At 42.9% G+C, this 17500-nt stretch overlaps 1 protein-coding gene across 2 annotated transcripts in view; it reads left to right on the forward strand.

Annotated features, from left to right (window-relative positions):
* The window catches only part of antxr1b (ANTXR cell adhesion molecule 1b), a 126354-nt gene that overhangs the window by 36853 nt on the left and 72001 nt on the right, over positions 1 to 17500 (forward strand). For both annotated transcript variants that reach the window (XM_063210770.1, XM_063210771.1), the window contains exons 7-10: positions 2056 to 2124; positions 3448 to 3528; positions 7090 to 7150; positions 7713 to 7811. In XM_063210770.1, the coding sequence (XP_063066840.1) occupies positions 2056 to 2124; positions 3448 to 3528; positions 7090 to 7150; positions 7713 to 7811 (310 nt within the window). The remainder of the gene's footprint in view (positions 1 to 2055; positions 2125 to 3447; positions 3529 to 7089; positions 7151 to 7712; positions 7812 to 17500) is intronic.

Below are 17500 nucleotides of genomic sequence, written 5' to 3' on the forward strand. Positions count from 1 at the left end.
AATGTGTCAAAGTCAAGTCAAAGTTCTTCATTGGCCATTTGTACATGACCTCGTAGTCCAGGCACATAGGAACTCTTGTGCAGGTCAATACATAGGAATAAATAGAAAAAGAAAAAGACAAAATACATTCAAAAAGTGATGCAAGTTTTAAAAAAATCAAGGAATCTGATTTGTCATCAGTCTGACTGTAGCCAGGGAGCTTTTAAAAACCTTGCTTCTTTTGGAGAAATACTGTCCATTCTATGTGCAGTGCTTGTGTCTGAGCAGAGAATTAACTGGATGGAGTCTTTCCTGTTTGAACCTGTGTAGCGAGTTTTTGGACCTGGTTTGCCAGACTACCATATCCCATATATACGTATTTACTACCCCTGACCATCTTTGAAAATTCAACAACAACATTATGAAACAAAAAGAAAAAGAGAGATGCTCCCAGTGCTTGTTTATAAGTTGCAATGAAACTCTGTTTCCAATTATCTTTTCGCCTCTTCACCTAGATTCGCTCTGATTCATTAAAAACTTAGTCAGTGGGGCATTTCAGGAAGGGTAGTAGCATTGAAACACTAGAACTATTTATTTTAAAATAAAGCTTGTGAGCGCTCACAGCTGTGGTGGGTGTTTGATGAGGACTGAGTCACTGCTCCTCCCACCAGTAAGAATCTGCCAATTTAGACCATTATGATTAGACTCAGAAAGCAAGCCAGGTGTTTAAGTCAGATGGCCGTGCATCTGTCTCAAATTATCCCTGTTTTTTTCAATGTTTTTTTTAATGTGTCTTAGGTGCCGTTTCCACGTAGCTGGATATTTCTTTAGCAGGGTATTTTCTTCTCCTGTTAGGTGTAAACATGTGGATAAAAATAAATCCTTTATTGTAATGAATGCGTTTCAGCCCCTAAACAGGATATTTTTTTCTCCTGCTTTTTATACCTGGATTTTAAATATCTGCTACGTGGAAACAGAAGGCCAAAACCAATACAAGCAGGAGAAAAAAATATCCACATATAAAAATATCCAGCTACGTGTAAACGGCACCTAAGACATGCCATTATATACGACATGTTGCTACCAGAATGGCAATGACCAAGTCATGTGCAACACTAAAGGCCCTGTGTTATGCCATGGTGGTGTAGTAAGTTAACTTGTCAATTGCTACGTTTACATAACGTTTTTAATTCTGAATTAATAATTCCGAATTAAATAGTTCAGTCGAGTTTACTTTGATCTTTCATTTAATTCCGAATTGGGAGGTGGTTACATGACGTTTTCAATTAAGCTTTATTCAGAATTAATGCGGAATTTAGCTTTATTCAGAATTAAAGGGAGTTATCATGTAAACAAAACTAATGACTATTACAGTGTTCCATTGGTGGAATTGTGTGCATAAAGCCTGGCTCAAACTACGCGAATATCGGCCCGATTCTCGGCTGAAAACCCCCCAATCGCTGGAACGTTACCCCCCAGGACCATCGCAAGCAATTGTTGGGAAAGATTTCCTCGTCGTGGGCGACCTTCTAAGATAGAACTTTAGCAGCTCAAAGAGTCGCCGATCGCAAGTCATAGAAATCAAACACTGTTTTGATATTTGCGACTGGAAATAGAACGTCGGGCATGGTCTCGGTGGCTGCGAGCAGCGATAAGATTGACAGTTGCGATTCTCTTCTAGTGTGCAGTGCACCCCGACGCCAAAATCGGACACACAATCGCTAGTCGTGTAGTTTGAGCCTGGCTTTATGGGGATACAAAGTTATCTCTTTTCTTTTGATGACAGGCCAGTAGATATGTTTGTGTGACCGTCTCAAATTACCCCTATTCACATTTGTTTTTATAATGGTTCCTCCTGGCGTGCCAGAAAAACGAATTGAAGTGTTCTCTTTTTTTCTTGGGTGACGAATCCTCTTGGCAGACTAGTAGATAATGATTGTGTGTCTGTCTTTGATTAGCTTCGTTTACTTGTTTTCCCCACAATGGTTTCTTCTATAGCGTGCAAGGACAATAAAAAAAATAAATACTATTTTGATGTCTTTCTTTCTTGGGTGATGAATCATCTCACGACGACAGGCCCAAAGATCACGGCAGCTTGGTGCTACAGTGTACTGTGTTGGAGTGAAGGACTTCAACGAAACCCAGGTGTGTTGAACAGCACTACGAAACAAAACAAAAACAAACAACAACAACAACATAAAAACATATAGGCTAACACAGCAGGGGTGCATTTCTCAAAAAAGAAGTTGTTAGCCTGTTAGCACCTTCGGTAGTTGCCAATGGGAAAATGCACTGAAAACAACAAAGTAGCTAATGTAGTAAGCAACTTTGGTTTTGAGAAATGCACCCCAGAGTAGTTCTGGAGCTCATCTCTTGCACCTCATCAGTCAAACTGCGGGTTGCAGTCCTTCAGTCTATACCAGTGTTTCGCCACCCTCTTTTTAGGCGAGGCACCCTTTCAATTACTGAAAATTTTCAAGGCACCCCAAAGCAATAAGCTGTAACATAGCATCGCATCGGATACCACAAAACTTAGAAAAGTAACACATATGGAGACGTCACACAACCTACGTTCGAAGTTGCAGCTTACTGGGGCGACCTAAATTTACTTTATTGTGTGTAAAGGGCAGATGAAAGACTCCACTGACAAGGCAATACTTTATTCATTTAGACAAATATGTATTAAATTACATAATTTATTTATCAGCCATGTTTCCGCGGCACCCCTGAGGGGGGCCTGCGGCACCCAAGGGTGCCCCGGCACCCTGGTTGAGAAACACTGGTCTATACATTCCAGAGGTCGGCGGTAAAATGTTGTCATCGCAATAGCATTTATTTTTAACAAATGTATATTTAAGCAAATCTATTGACGTCTTTTATCTCCAAAGACTTGCATGATTTAGCTTTAGACATAGGTCTATTAAGGTTAGCAGTGTCTTCAGCAATCCAAGACCAAAGGTAGTCCAAGAATTTAAATAAAGCTTTTGCCTCAATGATACACACGACATGTTCATTCATGCCTCATTGTGAGACGTATTTGGATTTGATCATCACCAGCCAGCAAATAGGTGTTTAACTTCTGTTGTGTGATTTTCATGCTAGATGAGCTTAAAGGCTGTGTACCAGGGCTTGACACTGGCACGTGCCCACCAGCCAAATGCTGTTAAAAAAAACAAACAAAAAAAACCAATATAACATCTGTGGCTAGTGGAATGCCTGAATGGCTAGTGACGAGGGAAAACCACTAGAAACAGTGACCGGTGAGTGAAAAAGTTAATGTCAAGCCCTGTGTGTACACTGCTGGGAGAATGTGGTTGTTCACGTGCCACACACACACACACACACACACACACACACACACACACACACACACACACACACACACACACACACACACACACACACACACACACACACACAAAATACAACGTTTTCTGAAACTGTTTGTGCTGTCTTTCGCCCACATAGCTGGCAACAATAGCCGACAGCAAAGACCACGTGTTCCCTGTCAACGACGGCTTTCAGGCCTTGCAAGGCGTCATCGATTCGGTATGGACAACATTTGCGTTCACTGTTCGCACCCTCTTCATTCTCACCTGTGTTCACTCTCGCACCTTTTTCATTCTTCTTCACTAAACTTCAACTTTTTTCGCACACCTCGGCTGGCAGGTGAGTCGGAGATGGCCCATGGGTCACTCAGCAAACAACTTAAAGAAACTCCTGCACACTGAAAAAGCCTGTGTTGAGATGAATGAAAGAGATTGCCTAATGAAGGTCTAGTACCGAAACGTCGTTTATTAAAGAAAAACAGTAAAAATGGTCAGTGTACAGGAGTTTCTTCAAGTCTTTCTTCTTCACTGTCATGCCATTGTTGGAAAGAAACAATGTGACAATTCCACCTAGGCAGGGCTGCTGACAGCCTTGACTGGGCCCAGGCCAAAATCATCTGAAAGGGCCCCCCTCTCAATCTTCATGGGCCTACAATGTTTTTGTACCAGGCACTGGTCGGTTGTAATATGCTGTATAATACAATACAATACAATACAATATGTATTTATATAGCAAAGTTTCGCAACTATGAATTTGAGTTCCAAGCGCCTTCAAAATACGCATACACACAATGTATAAGGGGCAAAACATACCAAAGCCGAACGGAACGATCGCGGGACGAATGCAGTCTTTCTGCTTAGTTTTGGCCGGCGTGTTTTTCTCTGCCTTGCACACTGACAGCGTCGGCGTGCACCGCCAGTCCTGTTCGAAACCCCCTCACAGCCAAAGCTAGCGTGCTACTTTGCCATTCATTTGAATGAGACACCTAGCCTAGAAATCTAGACGCCGTACAGCAAAAAGCTGTACCAGGGTCTAGGAGGGCTGGGCGGCAGTGTGGGAGGGACAAACGGTTGCTTCAGCACTCAACGCCACGCAATTGGATGGCAAACAACCAATCCCCACACACTTCTGTGTAACGTCACAGCTGTCTTGTGAAGCGGCAACTCCGAGCCGTCGTAGCAGTGAATGCGTGTGATCACCACAGCCACAAACAAGTTTCCTAATAAATCGTGTTTTCACTTACATAGTTCAAAAATGCCTTGTTTTCAACCACACAGCCCTCCTTGATCAACCAGCGAAATGTTGAGCAATTTGGGGCTTGTTAAATGGTTATATTTATGATTGTTGTCAACATGGCATGTTCGGTGTTAGCTAGCTAGCTGTATACCCATAACTAAAACACAGCTGGATACCTAGCTCTGTAATTGACGACAGATTGGCTAGCCGCTAGCTCGGTAGACTAGGTGTCATTCCCATCTATTTAGTAAGCGACTTAAAGACTTTCAAAGCTCCCAAATGTCTCGTTTTTAATGACATGGATCTTATTAGAATTTGGGGCAGGCATATAATACAAGGCTGGATACCTAGCTCTGTGTTATTGGCGACAGGTTAGCTAGCCAGCGAGGGCCCCTTTGTAGGTGGAGCGGCAACTTCGAGCCGTCGTAGCAGTGCATGCGTGTGACGACCACAGCCACAAAAGTGTCCTCATAAATCGTGTTTTCACTTACACAGTTCAAAAATGCCTCGTTTTCAACCACATGGCCCTCCTTGATCAACCAGCGAAATGTTGAGCAATTTGGGGCTTGTTAAATGGTTATATCTATGATCGTTGTCAACATGGCATGTTCGGTGTTAGCTAGCTCTGGATACCTAGCTCTGTGTAATTGACGACAGGTTGGCTAGGTGTCATTCCCATCTATTTAGTAAGCGACTTACAGACTTTCAAAGCTCCCAAATGTCTCGTTTTTAATGACATGGATCTTACTAGAATTTGGGGCAGGCATATAATACAAGGCTGTTATTGCGACAGGTTAGCTAGCCACTAGCTTGGTAGAGAATTCCCATCTATTTAGTAAGCTACTCAAAGACTTTCAAAGCTCCCAAATGTCTCGTTTTTAATGGCATGTGTCTTATTAGAAATTGGGGCAGCAATTTCATTCTACACCTACAGTAGTGGTCTGATAATAGCGTGTGACTATCTGGTTCTGTAAAATGCTCAACTTAGCTTACCGAGCTAGTTTAAAACATTGAATGATCAAATGGTAATGTGTTGTGATCTATTTGTGTCCGATAAGTTCATGGTGTATTATTACATCAATCCATGTCAGACACAAAATGTTATCATCCAGGCTTTTTAAATTAAGTGAACACTTTCGTGCTGTACGTAGCACGGACGGACACCATGCTTCTTCTTAGAAAGTTTCCTGTTTACTAAGTAGCCCGGCCCCCCTCGCGATTTGATTGGCCCTGTCATCGGATAACTTTCAGCCTCGCAAAACGACCGGGGTCCGCTAGACTGCCCCCAGGAGCAAATTCAATTTGCGGTCGCTAGGGGCGTCTAGATTTCTAGGCTATGAGACACCGCCAGTCGCCGGCGTGAAAAATACGCTCGAGTTCTATTTTCCAAATGCAGCGCGGCGCGGAGCCGGCTCCCGCGCCACTGACGCCCGACTACCGCCGGTTGGTGTGTGAGGACAGATATGTTTCAATGTATTTTCACCGACGCCGGTGAAAAACGTGGCCGTTCCGCGACGCTTTACCGCCCTGGTGTGTAAGACCCCTAATGTGTATACCCACAACCCAGGAGAATTGTAGCATAGCAAAGGAGAAGGTAGAGCTGGTGCTTCAATCCAAAACAGTGATGCAGTAGGGAGGGGAAAAGGAGTCACACACATGAGCTGAATGCTGATCAGTGAATCTGTACTAAAAAACGAAAATAAAGAGAAACCAACGATAAAAGTGGCTTACAAACGTTTTGGGTCTAGCCCATCATCAGTTCCCAAATTTAATTTGATGATCATGGGCTAGACCCAAAACGTTTGTCACCCACTTTTGTCTTTGGTTTCTCTTTATTTTCGACTTTAAATACAGCTTTACTGATCAGCATTCAGCTCAGGCAGAGCTACAGGAAGAAGAATAAGAAGATGGTGTTGAAGGGCATGTGGAATATGGCATCAGCAGAGAATCGTATATGAGAGTGAAATAAAACAGGCGGGTTCTTTTCCGGTATCCACCTTACGTGGGGTGAGCGCCCCTTTAGGAGAACTTTGATTAGGAGACCTTCGGAGTCTTGAAGTAGAGAATAAATGGAGTCCCCTTAGCGCTGTAGATGGCAGTAGCGCACATCTTGTGCAAACACCACAAAAAGAGAAGAATAAGGAGGGACAACGCCCCCTTAGGAGACCAAATTTTGAGCACACACTTTTGCATTGAGTGGCCGTGTTTTGATTCCTCTTTATTATATATCCAACCTCTTTGGCTTCAGTTACTCTGTTGTAATCTCTCAACATATATGCATGACACACACAATGCAGCATAATGTAGTGAATAATACATGATGCAAAAAGTACAATATATAATATAATATGTCTATAATATAATATAATATAACGGTAATATAATATAACAGTAATATAAAAGTGTGGACACACATAGTAGCCTATGTAATATATAAATAAATACATTTTAATATATACATTTTATTTAAAAATGTTATACCTTTAAAACATTAAAAAGTTCTTAATTTCCTGTTTTCTTTCTTATTTGTAATTGTCTACACAGATCTTGAAGAGGTCATGCATTGAAATTCTGGCTGTTGAACCAGACAGTATCTGTGCAGGAGGTAGGTTATTTTGCATCAGTGCCACATGCAATAAACATCTTTGACTGACCATTTGGGGTGTGTGTGTGTGTGTGTGTGTGTGTGTGTGTGTGTGTGTGTGTGTGTGTGTGTGTGTGTGTGTGTGTGTGTGTGTGTGTGTGTGTGTGTGTGTGTGTGTGTGTGTGTGTGTGTGTGTGTTTGCACCTCATGGCCTATAATTTTTTCAGCAATTTACAACCTGGTGAATGACAAGTCAATACTGAAAATGGTGCCTATACTGTACATCACACACACAGACACACACACACACACACACACACACACACACACACACACACACACACACACAGACAGAGACACAGACACACACACACACACACACACACACACACACACACACACACACACACACACACACACACACACACAGAGTAAAATTAAATCTAAATAATCCAAAAGAATTTTAAGCATTTACTTTGTATTTTTACTTTCTTACTATACAACACTGTGTGTGCGTGCGTGCATGCGTCTGTGCGTCTGTGCGTATATGATGTGGTATTAATCCATGTTGTGTCTTCTGCAGAGGTCTTCCAGGTGGTGGTGAGGGGGAACGGCTTCCTGCATGCTCGCAATGTGGACCAGATCCTCTGCAGCTTCCGCATCAACGACACAGTCACCTTGAGTAAGTACTGTACACCTGCTCACACGCTTATCAAATACACAATCACCTTTTTATGCAAAAAGTAAAATATGGGGAGGTTGTTCCAATACTCTGCTTCACAGCCAAGACCTGTGTCTGCGATAATAGACTTCTATATTTTGGATTTGAACAACGTTTTTTTCCTTTCAAAATTAAAACCTGTTTCAATACAAGAACGTTGAGTAAGTAAAACCGCTCACAAACTCATCAAAAACATCGGCGTCACCTTAATAAGTATGGGCCCTACAACTGCTCACTTGCTTCCTTTACCTGTTTGGATGTGTTTTCCTTGACAGTGACATTGCTAACTACTATAGCAACTTAGTTGGTTACAATGAGGCTTCCCATTGTATATGTACTGTATGTGTATGTGTGTCTGTATACATGTGCACGTGCATGTGCTCATGTGTAGGGCTGCACAATATATCGAAAATGTATCAATATCGTGATATCAAGAGTGGCAATATGCATATCGTGAAAATAAATGAATTATCGCTAACAAGTAAAACATTTCTGTGCTGTACAATCACTAGCTGAATATCAAGAAATGTGCAAGAAGCCCACCGTGACCAAAGCCACTCCCCCCACACAGACCGAAAAAGGAGTGACAAGAAAAACACTTAGCTATATTTCTAAATATTGTTTAAATATCGTTATCGAGGCCTTGCATGCTTTTATCGAGTATTGAATTTTGTTCTGATATTATGCAGCCCTACTCATTTGAATCATGGACGTGGCTGTTGAAAGCAATATTGTGCGTTCCATGGTTCTATTGGCTGGTACCTTCGAAGAAGGGTGTTTACCCGAAGCGAAACACAAAAAAGCAGAAGCAGAAAAATCCTGGCTGAGGCAGGCTATTGTTATGAGTGCCATGCTGCCTGGTGAGCTCCACAGTGTGAGGCTAATGATGCTGTATGTCTGCTGTTCTGCCTTGTGCCTTTCTGGTTGACTCTATTGTGTTCCATGTGCCACACTCAGGGCCGGATTAAGATGACCCGGGGCCCCTAGGCTACAGTTTGCTCTGGGGCCCACACAGAGGGGGAAATTTCATGACAAATTTACATCGACAGTGTCATACTTTGAAGTATTAACAAGATTTAAAGTTATATTTGTCATAAGAGATGCATTTTTCAATATCCTATCACAATTCTGCATTTATTTGGGCTTTTGGCCAATCGGGGGCCCCCTGGCAGGTGGGGGGCCCCTAGGCTGCAGCCATATCGAGACTGTGCGTTAATCCGGCCCTGGCCACACTGCCTCTGGTTGACTCTATTGTGCTCCATGTGCCACGCTACCTTGCATGCTGCCATGGTGAAGGCTCACTCAAATACATTTCCAGACATTGGGAGAGTCCCTTTGTGACTCCACAATTGAAACCTCAGAAGTAAATGACTACTGCACCACACACACACACACACACACACACACACACACACACACACACACACACACACACACACACACACACACACACACACACACACACACACACACACACGCACACACACACACATACACGCAGGCACACACGCACACGCACATACAGGCACACCCTTTCACACATGTCCACACTTCACAGTCCTCCCTCCCTCCCTCTCTCTTTCTCTCTCTCTCTCTCTCTCTCTCTCTCTCTCTCTCTCTCTCTCTCTCTCTCTCTCTCTCTCTCTCTCTCTCTCTCTCTCTCACTCACACACACACACACACACACACACACACACACACACACACACACACACACACACACACACACACACACACACACATAACACACACATCCCTTCCATGCACAAAGACTATATCCACCCTCATATGCACCCACGCTTGCACCGACACACACATGCACCCATGCACGCACGCGCACACTCAAACACACACACAATCACAATAAGTGTAGACCATGTGTATACCTTCAAGACCCTGACCCTGCAAAAGCTTGAAGTGATTGGCCTCTGATTCTGTACCAGGCGACAGAAGGAAAGACAGGGCAGACTGGCGGACGTCACAGGCAGACAAGACCAGGTTTTTTTTGTTGGTCTTTTACGACTTTATTTGATAGGACAGTGTGAGAGGTGGATAGGAAGTGAATTGGGAGAGAGACGCGGAGGGGTCGGCAAAGGACCCATGCTGGGAATCGAACCCCGGTCAGCCGCATGACAGGCGAGTGCCCTACCGGTTGGCTACAGGCAGACTAGAACAGCGGTTTCCAAACTCAACCATATACCGGTACAGTTCAGCTAAGGCCCTTATATACTGGTAGATCCCCCCCCTCCCCAAGGGTCCCCGCCCCCTCACTTAAAAAAAACTGCAATAGAGCACTTCATGGCATACAGCTACGGTGGATTTACAAGGACGCATTTCCCCCACGCTCTCAACCTGCCTTCCCACCATCCGTGAGTGTGTCAAGAAACGTAGCCTCGTTTCCCGGTCAAATTAGCATAGCTTAGCGAATGCTGTGGTCAATCAACCATCTCTCTTCAATTACAAACACTGTACGTAAAAATAAAAACTCACCAGGAGCATCGAATATATTGGCCACCTTAATCCAAGTGTCATTTTTTTAAAAGCATCTGTGAAAAACGATAGGTAGATTTGACACCACCAAAATCAAAACAGCCTCCATTTTTAAATATCCCGCAGTACTGCTGGTGACGGTCACGTGACGTCACGGTGTTAACGGTTTTGGAAAGCTCTCCCATTGGTTAGTTAGCGCTTCGCAGTGCACGCTTCTCATTTCATATTTTTCAACCAAGCTCAACTTTATCACCCTGCTCACAAACCGCCAGGCCTCCTCGCTCCCCTACGTCACCACCTCTCGCCTCGCTACTGCTCCCCAACCGAAAATTATGGAGCGCCTCGCATTCATCGCCTCTCCCACTGACATGTAATACCGGTGTTAGGTGCTCGAGGCAGATTTTGAGGCCTTTGTTTCTCTGTTTCTCACTGTTCCTCTCTCTCTCTCTCTCTCTCTCTCTCTCTCTCTCTCTCTCTCTCTCTCTCTCTCTCTCTCTCTCTCTCTCTCTCTCCCTCATCTGGTGCCTTTTCTTGACTGAACTGTGGAGGGATCACATGAAATAAGTAGAATATATATATGGGCTTTGTATTGGGGAAATTACCCAAGCGAGACTGACATTCGGATCTCCAAGGGCAATTTATCCATAAACGGTATGGACGGCAGCAGACCATAGCGGCACAAGTGGTTCTGGCAAGTTCACTGACCTCTATACACACGTCATTGGGCGAATATTGAGTCTTTTGAAGATGCTTTTCTGTACCCGTCACTTGATGCCGTTTGTGAAACAGATGGAAGGCAGCAGACCATAGTGGTACAGGTGGTCTTTTGAAGATGCTTTTCTAAACCTGTCACTTCACTTCTGCACCTGTCCATTTTATTTTATTTGTGAAAGAGATGGAAGAGGATACCTTTCGAGCAGCCAAGGACATTTCCAGTAGACCGTACTGTATAATCTACCACCACCATCAATTTCTCTAAGTAGCCTGCTCATTATGCCTTCAAAATATACACACCCATGTACAATATTTTTTGAATAGCTAGTCATAGGGCTGCGAAATGGGTACTGCACTTTCTTACTGCACTGTGTGTCTTTTTTATGCATATTTTATACTGTACAGCAGGGATGTCAAACTCAGGCCTGGGGGGCAATTTTGGCCCTCAGAGCCATTTTATTTGGCCCGCGAGATCATTTCAAATGTGTATTACAGTTGGCCCACATACACCACAACTGTATAGCGTATTAAGATTTTGAACATGAAAATTCGCATATCACACGAATATGAGTGGGCCAAGGCCATTGAAACAGCTCACAATGAAATGCAACAGAATACAGTGCCCTCCATAATTATTGGCACCCCTGGTTGAGATGTGTTAAAAGCCTTAAAATAAATTCAGTGTTTATTGCAGAAGAATACTGTCACACTGAAAATTGTAGGAAAATGTAGCCTTCAACTCAAATGAATTGTAAGAAAATAAAAAAATCCCTGACTAAAAAATAATTATTTTTCATTAAATCACCTGTTCCACAATTATTGGCACCCTTAACAATTCCCAGGAAATAAATATAATTGAAGCATTTCTGTCATTTCTACAGTAGTTTACAAAGTTTACCAGAGTATGTAGGAACATTTAATTAGTAATTCATCACTTCCTGTTTCCCTGGGGTATAAATATGACGTGACACCGAGGCCATTTCTCTTATCCACTCTTAAACATGGGAAAGACAAAGGAACACAGCATACAAGTGAGGCAGATGTGCGTCGACCTTCACAGGTCAGGCAGAGGCTACAAGAAGATTGCCACTCAACTGCAGCTGCCCATATCCACTGTGAGAGGAATAATTAAGAAGTTCAAAACAACTGGAACAGTGGTAAACAAGCCTGGACGAGGACCCAAGTTTATTTTGCCACCACGCACAGTGAGGAGGATGGTAAGAGAAATCAAAAGATCTCCAAAGCTCACTGTTACAGAATTACAGCAAATGGTAGCATCCTGGGGTCACAAAGTCTCCAAATCAACCATCAGGCGCTGTCTACACGCCAACAAGCTGTTTGGGAGGCATGCACGGAGAAAACCTTTCCTCACTCACAATCATAAACGCAAGCGTCTGGAGTTCGCCAAGCGGTATTGGGGCTTCAACTGGGACCATGTGCTTTGGTCAGATGAGACCAAGATTGAGCTTTTTGGCAACAAACACTCTAAGTGGGTCTGGCGTACCACGAAAGATGTGCATGCTGAAAAGCACCTCATACCCACTGTGAAGTATGGGGGTGGGTCAGTGATGCTGTGGGGCTGTTTCGCTTCCAAAGGCCCTGGGAACCTTGTTAGGGTGCATGGCATCATGAATGCTTTGAAATACCAGGACATTTTAAATCAAAATCTGTTGCCCTCTGCCCGAAAGCTGAAGCTGGGTCGTCACTGGGTCTTTCAGCAAGACAATGACCCTAAACATATGGCCAAATCTACACAGAAATGGTTCACGAGACACAAAATCAAGCTCCTCCCATGGCCATCTCAGTCCCCTGACCTCAACCCCATTGAGAACCTGTGGGGTGAGCTGAAGAGGAGAGTACAGAGGAGAGGACCCAGGTCTCTGGATGATTTAGAGAGATTCTGCCAAAGAGGAATGGCTGAAGATCCCTCTTTCTGTCTTTTCCCATCTTGTGAAACATTATAGGAGAAGATTAGGTGCTGTTTTGTTGGCAAAAGGGGGTTGTACAAAATATTAACACCAGGGGTGCTAATAATTGTGACACACATTATTTGATGTCAAATAATTATTTCTTTATGTGGGATTTTTTCCCCACTGAATAAATGCACTTGTATTGAAGGTTGGATTTTTCTCTTTTTTTCCATTAAGGTCCCATATTATTTAGAAAAAAAATAAAATAATTGGAAGCCAAAAAACACATCTCAACCAGGGGTGCCAATAATTATGGAGGGCACTGTATGTGCAGGCACATTTGAACTACAGTATGATGGGAATCTGTTCAAACATAAATTTAAACATGAGCAATTTTAGTTAATGTTTGTAAAAACATATTGAGTTTGGCCTGCAACTTCAATCCAGATTTTGATTTTGGCCCTCAGTCAATTTGAGTTTGACACCCATGCTGTACAGTATATGGGGAAGATAGCTATGCTGTTGGAGGAAGTGTTACGTACTGTAAGTGCATCCCGGATGGTACAGTATGTATCTGCACCACTTACAGTACATGAGTTAGCATGGATTTTTGGAAATGCCTGGTATGCCAAATGGCCAGTCCAGTCCTGGCGGCAGACCATAGTGGTACCAGTGGTTCTGACGAGTCTTTTGTTGTGTTTCCTTTTTTTAAAAATGTGATATACTGTTTTTTTCTCTATCTGTATTGGTCATGATATAGCCATAGCTGCTGAAATGGTAATACATGTGAACAATCAATCAATCTGGCAAGTCTTTTGAAGATGCTTTTCTAAACCTGTCACCTCACTTCTGCACCTGTCCATTTTATTTCATTTGTGAAAGAGATGGGAGAGGCAACCTTTCGAGCAGTCACGGACATTTCCAGTAGACCGTACTGTATAATCTACCACCACCATAAATTTCTCTAAGTAGCCTGCTCATTATGACTTCAAAATATACCCACCCATGTACAATAATTTTTGAATAGCTAGTCATAGGGCTGCGAAATGTGTACTGCACCTTCTTACTGCACTGTGTGTCTTTGTTATGCATATTTTATACTGTACACAGTATATAGGGAGGATAGCTATGCTGTTGGAGGAAGTGTTACATAAGTGCAGCCCGGATGGTACACTACAGTATTGTAAAAGTATATAACTTTTCCCTCCACTTTATTCCTAACCAACGACGGCCAGGAGTGGGCATTTGAAACAGAAGCAGTGTTAACTTAAGACACAGGAAAGGCAAATGGCATGATACAGATGATGAGATGCAAATGAATGAATGTTATATGACAATTTAATTATCAACTGCAAGGTAACATTACATTTAACTCAAGGCTACTGTAGGTTACATAGGATACAGTGAAATCAAATACAGTTTACCGAAGATAGATAGAGAGAAAGAGAGAAAGAGAGAGGAAGAGAGGGAGAGAAAGACAGAGATTGGAGCCCCTTCAGAGATGGAAAGAGACTCCAAGAGGAATCTCTGAAGTGAGATTATATACTGCAACCCCCCACCCCAAAAGTGTCCTTTTGTGCTGGGGCCAGTGGCACCCCAGGGGTTTGAGCCACCACATGGCATGGGGGGCGATGACCTCTTAAGTCAACTTTACTGAGATAACAGCAAACAGTGACAGCAACAATATCAGTTCTGGGTCATCCAATAATCTCCATATTTACAGTATACTCTGTATCTGCACCACTTACAGTGCATACGTCAGCATGGATTTTTGTGAAATAATTATTACATCACTGCAATGCATTAGCCTGTAAAGACACAGTATTATACATTTGCCGGAATGGCATTAACGAAGTCCTAAAGGCCATGTGTGTTGTATCATAGTAGTGTAGTACAATGGTAGTTAACATTTCAACGTCTATTGCAGCAGGTCTCTGCAGATGGCAAAAATGCAGAGAGGAAAGGTGCACCTGAGGTGCCGGCGAGGATGCAATCAAGAGCGAATCGCATTGCCTTGGCAATTTGTGCATGTGTAGTAGTGTCAAATCGGGTCGTAGCACTGCTTCAATTGTGCAATTTACTCAAAAGGGGCGCATCAGGATTTCAAACAGCGTTGATTTTCTTGCAACCATATGATTGCACATTGCAAGCTGGTCATGAGCTGAAATCACTTGTCGTTACTCCACGTACACTACACGATGTGAGACTGACAATTGATCTCCAATTGAGCAAGAAATCGGCCCGACTCCCAAAAAGTTGTGCGACTGACAACTCGTGGCAAAATCCGGCCAAAAGTGGTACAGTGTATGCCTGGCATTTAGCTGATGCTTTTATCCACAGCGACTTACAGATATTACAGGGTATTGGTTACAGCCCCTGGAGCACTACGACTATAGAGCAGCATATTCATCTCTCCTCGTCCCCTGATATGTTTATTGATTAACAAAAGACCAACAAAGGTCGGCGTCTGCGCCTGCACTTAAAACCTGTGTATTCTTGTTGCGTGCACTCCCAAAAAGTAGTAATCACTCAAGATAATGGAAAAAAGGAGGCGCACACAAGGCTTGTGTGAAAAAGTGTATTGAAGCCGAAATTAAACAACAGAAGTCTAAGGTTAACTGGAGAAACAGACGTTTCGGAGCTAGTCCATTCTCAATGTCTCCGGTAGGAGAATGGACTAGCTCCGAAACGTCCGTTTCTCCAGTAACGGCAACGTTTGTGTTACAAGTCCGACGCCCTAACCGCTTACCCATGACTGCCCTATATGCCTATATGGCTGTGCTTGGTGGATGCTGTGCTGAGGACACACAGTAGGCTACTCACACTGGAGACGGAGGCAAGGAAACTAGGTAACACTTTATATGCATAAAAAGTATTATAAAGACTTAGACCTACTAAATAATTAACCAAATAAACCAAAACGAGTAACCAAATGATGAACAAAACATTAAAAAATGTTTTTATTACTTAGGCCTACGTTTTATCAATGTTTTATAAAATATCCACATACACACACACACACACACACACACACACACACACACACACACACACACACACACACACATGCAGGTAACACAGGTGTGTTATGCTTGAAGCCCTAAACTAACAGGCCACCGCTACCCTAACCTCCCCGCAGATACAGATGTGCCTGGGGCCTATTGTATAACTGTCTGTCCGGGTTGTGATAAGCACAGCACAGCACATGCCCATAGTGGTGTCTATATCAAGTGACCAGATGTCTCACGTCTGCAGCAGGGCTTGACGTTAACTTTTTCACCCACCTGCCACTGTGGCTAGTGGTTTTCCTGAGTCACTAGCCATTCAGGTACTCCAGTAGCCACAGATTTTATATTGTTTTTTTTTTTCTTCATCGTGATGGTGTACGTCTAACCTGAGAAGATGAGTTGCTAAAGCAAGATGAGTATATAGCTTTCTACATGGAAGTATATCAAGTAAATAGAAACTGAGTTACTGAGCTTTTTCTTGAACTTACAAACAATTGATGCACAAGGGGCAAACAGAATATAGGCTACTAAAATGCGTATGTCATACCAAGGAATAAGCTGCCAGCCAAATTGGCTAGTGAGACTGAAAATATTACTAGCCACAGCCAAGTTTTACCAGCATTTGACCGGTTGGCGAGTGCCAGTGTCAAGCCCTGGTCTGCGGCAAGCAGTGCTGAACTGAGAGTGCACCCATTCCACAGACCACTATTGTCATGCTGTTGTGGTGAAGAGCCACTCCGATGGGGTTTCAAGAGAGAGCGAAAAGCCAAGGCTGACCTTTCAACGAAAAACCAAATAGAGAGGAACAAAACAGGCCGATGCTGTTGTCGTCATGACATACTCTCTGTGGACGTGACATATTTTGCGGATGACAGTTGACTCGTGGCCCTTTTTATGGTGGAAAAAAGAATGAGGGAGAACGAGTTTGTTATTGAGACTATTTTTCTCTGTAGTCTGCCAAATTCCTAGTTGTTACTGTTTGCCTTGTGTTGAGTCTTATTCAACAAGACTAAAATATAGGTGTCCTTGGAGAATTGTAGTAATTTTCAGAGTGTATTCCAGTGTTTGAAAAGGTAGTGTAAACAAAGGTAAGACTATATTTACTGTACACAGACTTCCAAGTTATCGACTCTAACCATTTGGGGTAGGTATTGGCAAGGGGTTCACGATTCGATGTGCATCACGATACACATGCCACGATGCCATACTATCGCGATGCATAGCGATTCATGTATTATTGCGATGCATTGCAATATTCACTTCATTAGTTTGCTTTTTTCACCTTTGCCAACATTATACGATAAAAATATAAATAAAAACTATGTTTATAGTTTACGCGTAGAGTAGGTTGCAAAAGGCTAATGATAACGTTTCAAAATAGTAATGATGATGATTTGAAGCTTCTAAGCACTATCACATTTTATCATGTGGTTGTTTTCTGGATGGAAGGGTAACAGAACTTCGAAACGACAAATCACGATACTGCACCCTTACATTGCGATTCAGTATTGCTATCGTTATTCAAAAA

The sequence above is a fragment of the Engraulis encrasicolus genome, chromosome 11 (assembly GCF_034702125.1).
Source record: "Engraulis encrasicolus isolate BLACKSEA-1 chromosome 11, IST_EnEncr_1.0, whole genome shotgun sequence".
Lineage (NCBI taxonomy): Eukaryota > Metazoa > Chordata > Actinopteri > Clupeiformes > Engraulidae > Engraulis > Engraulis encrasicolus.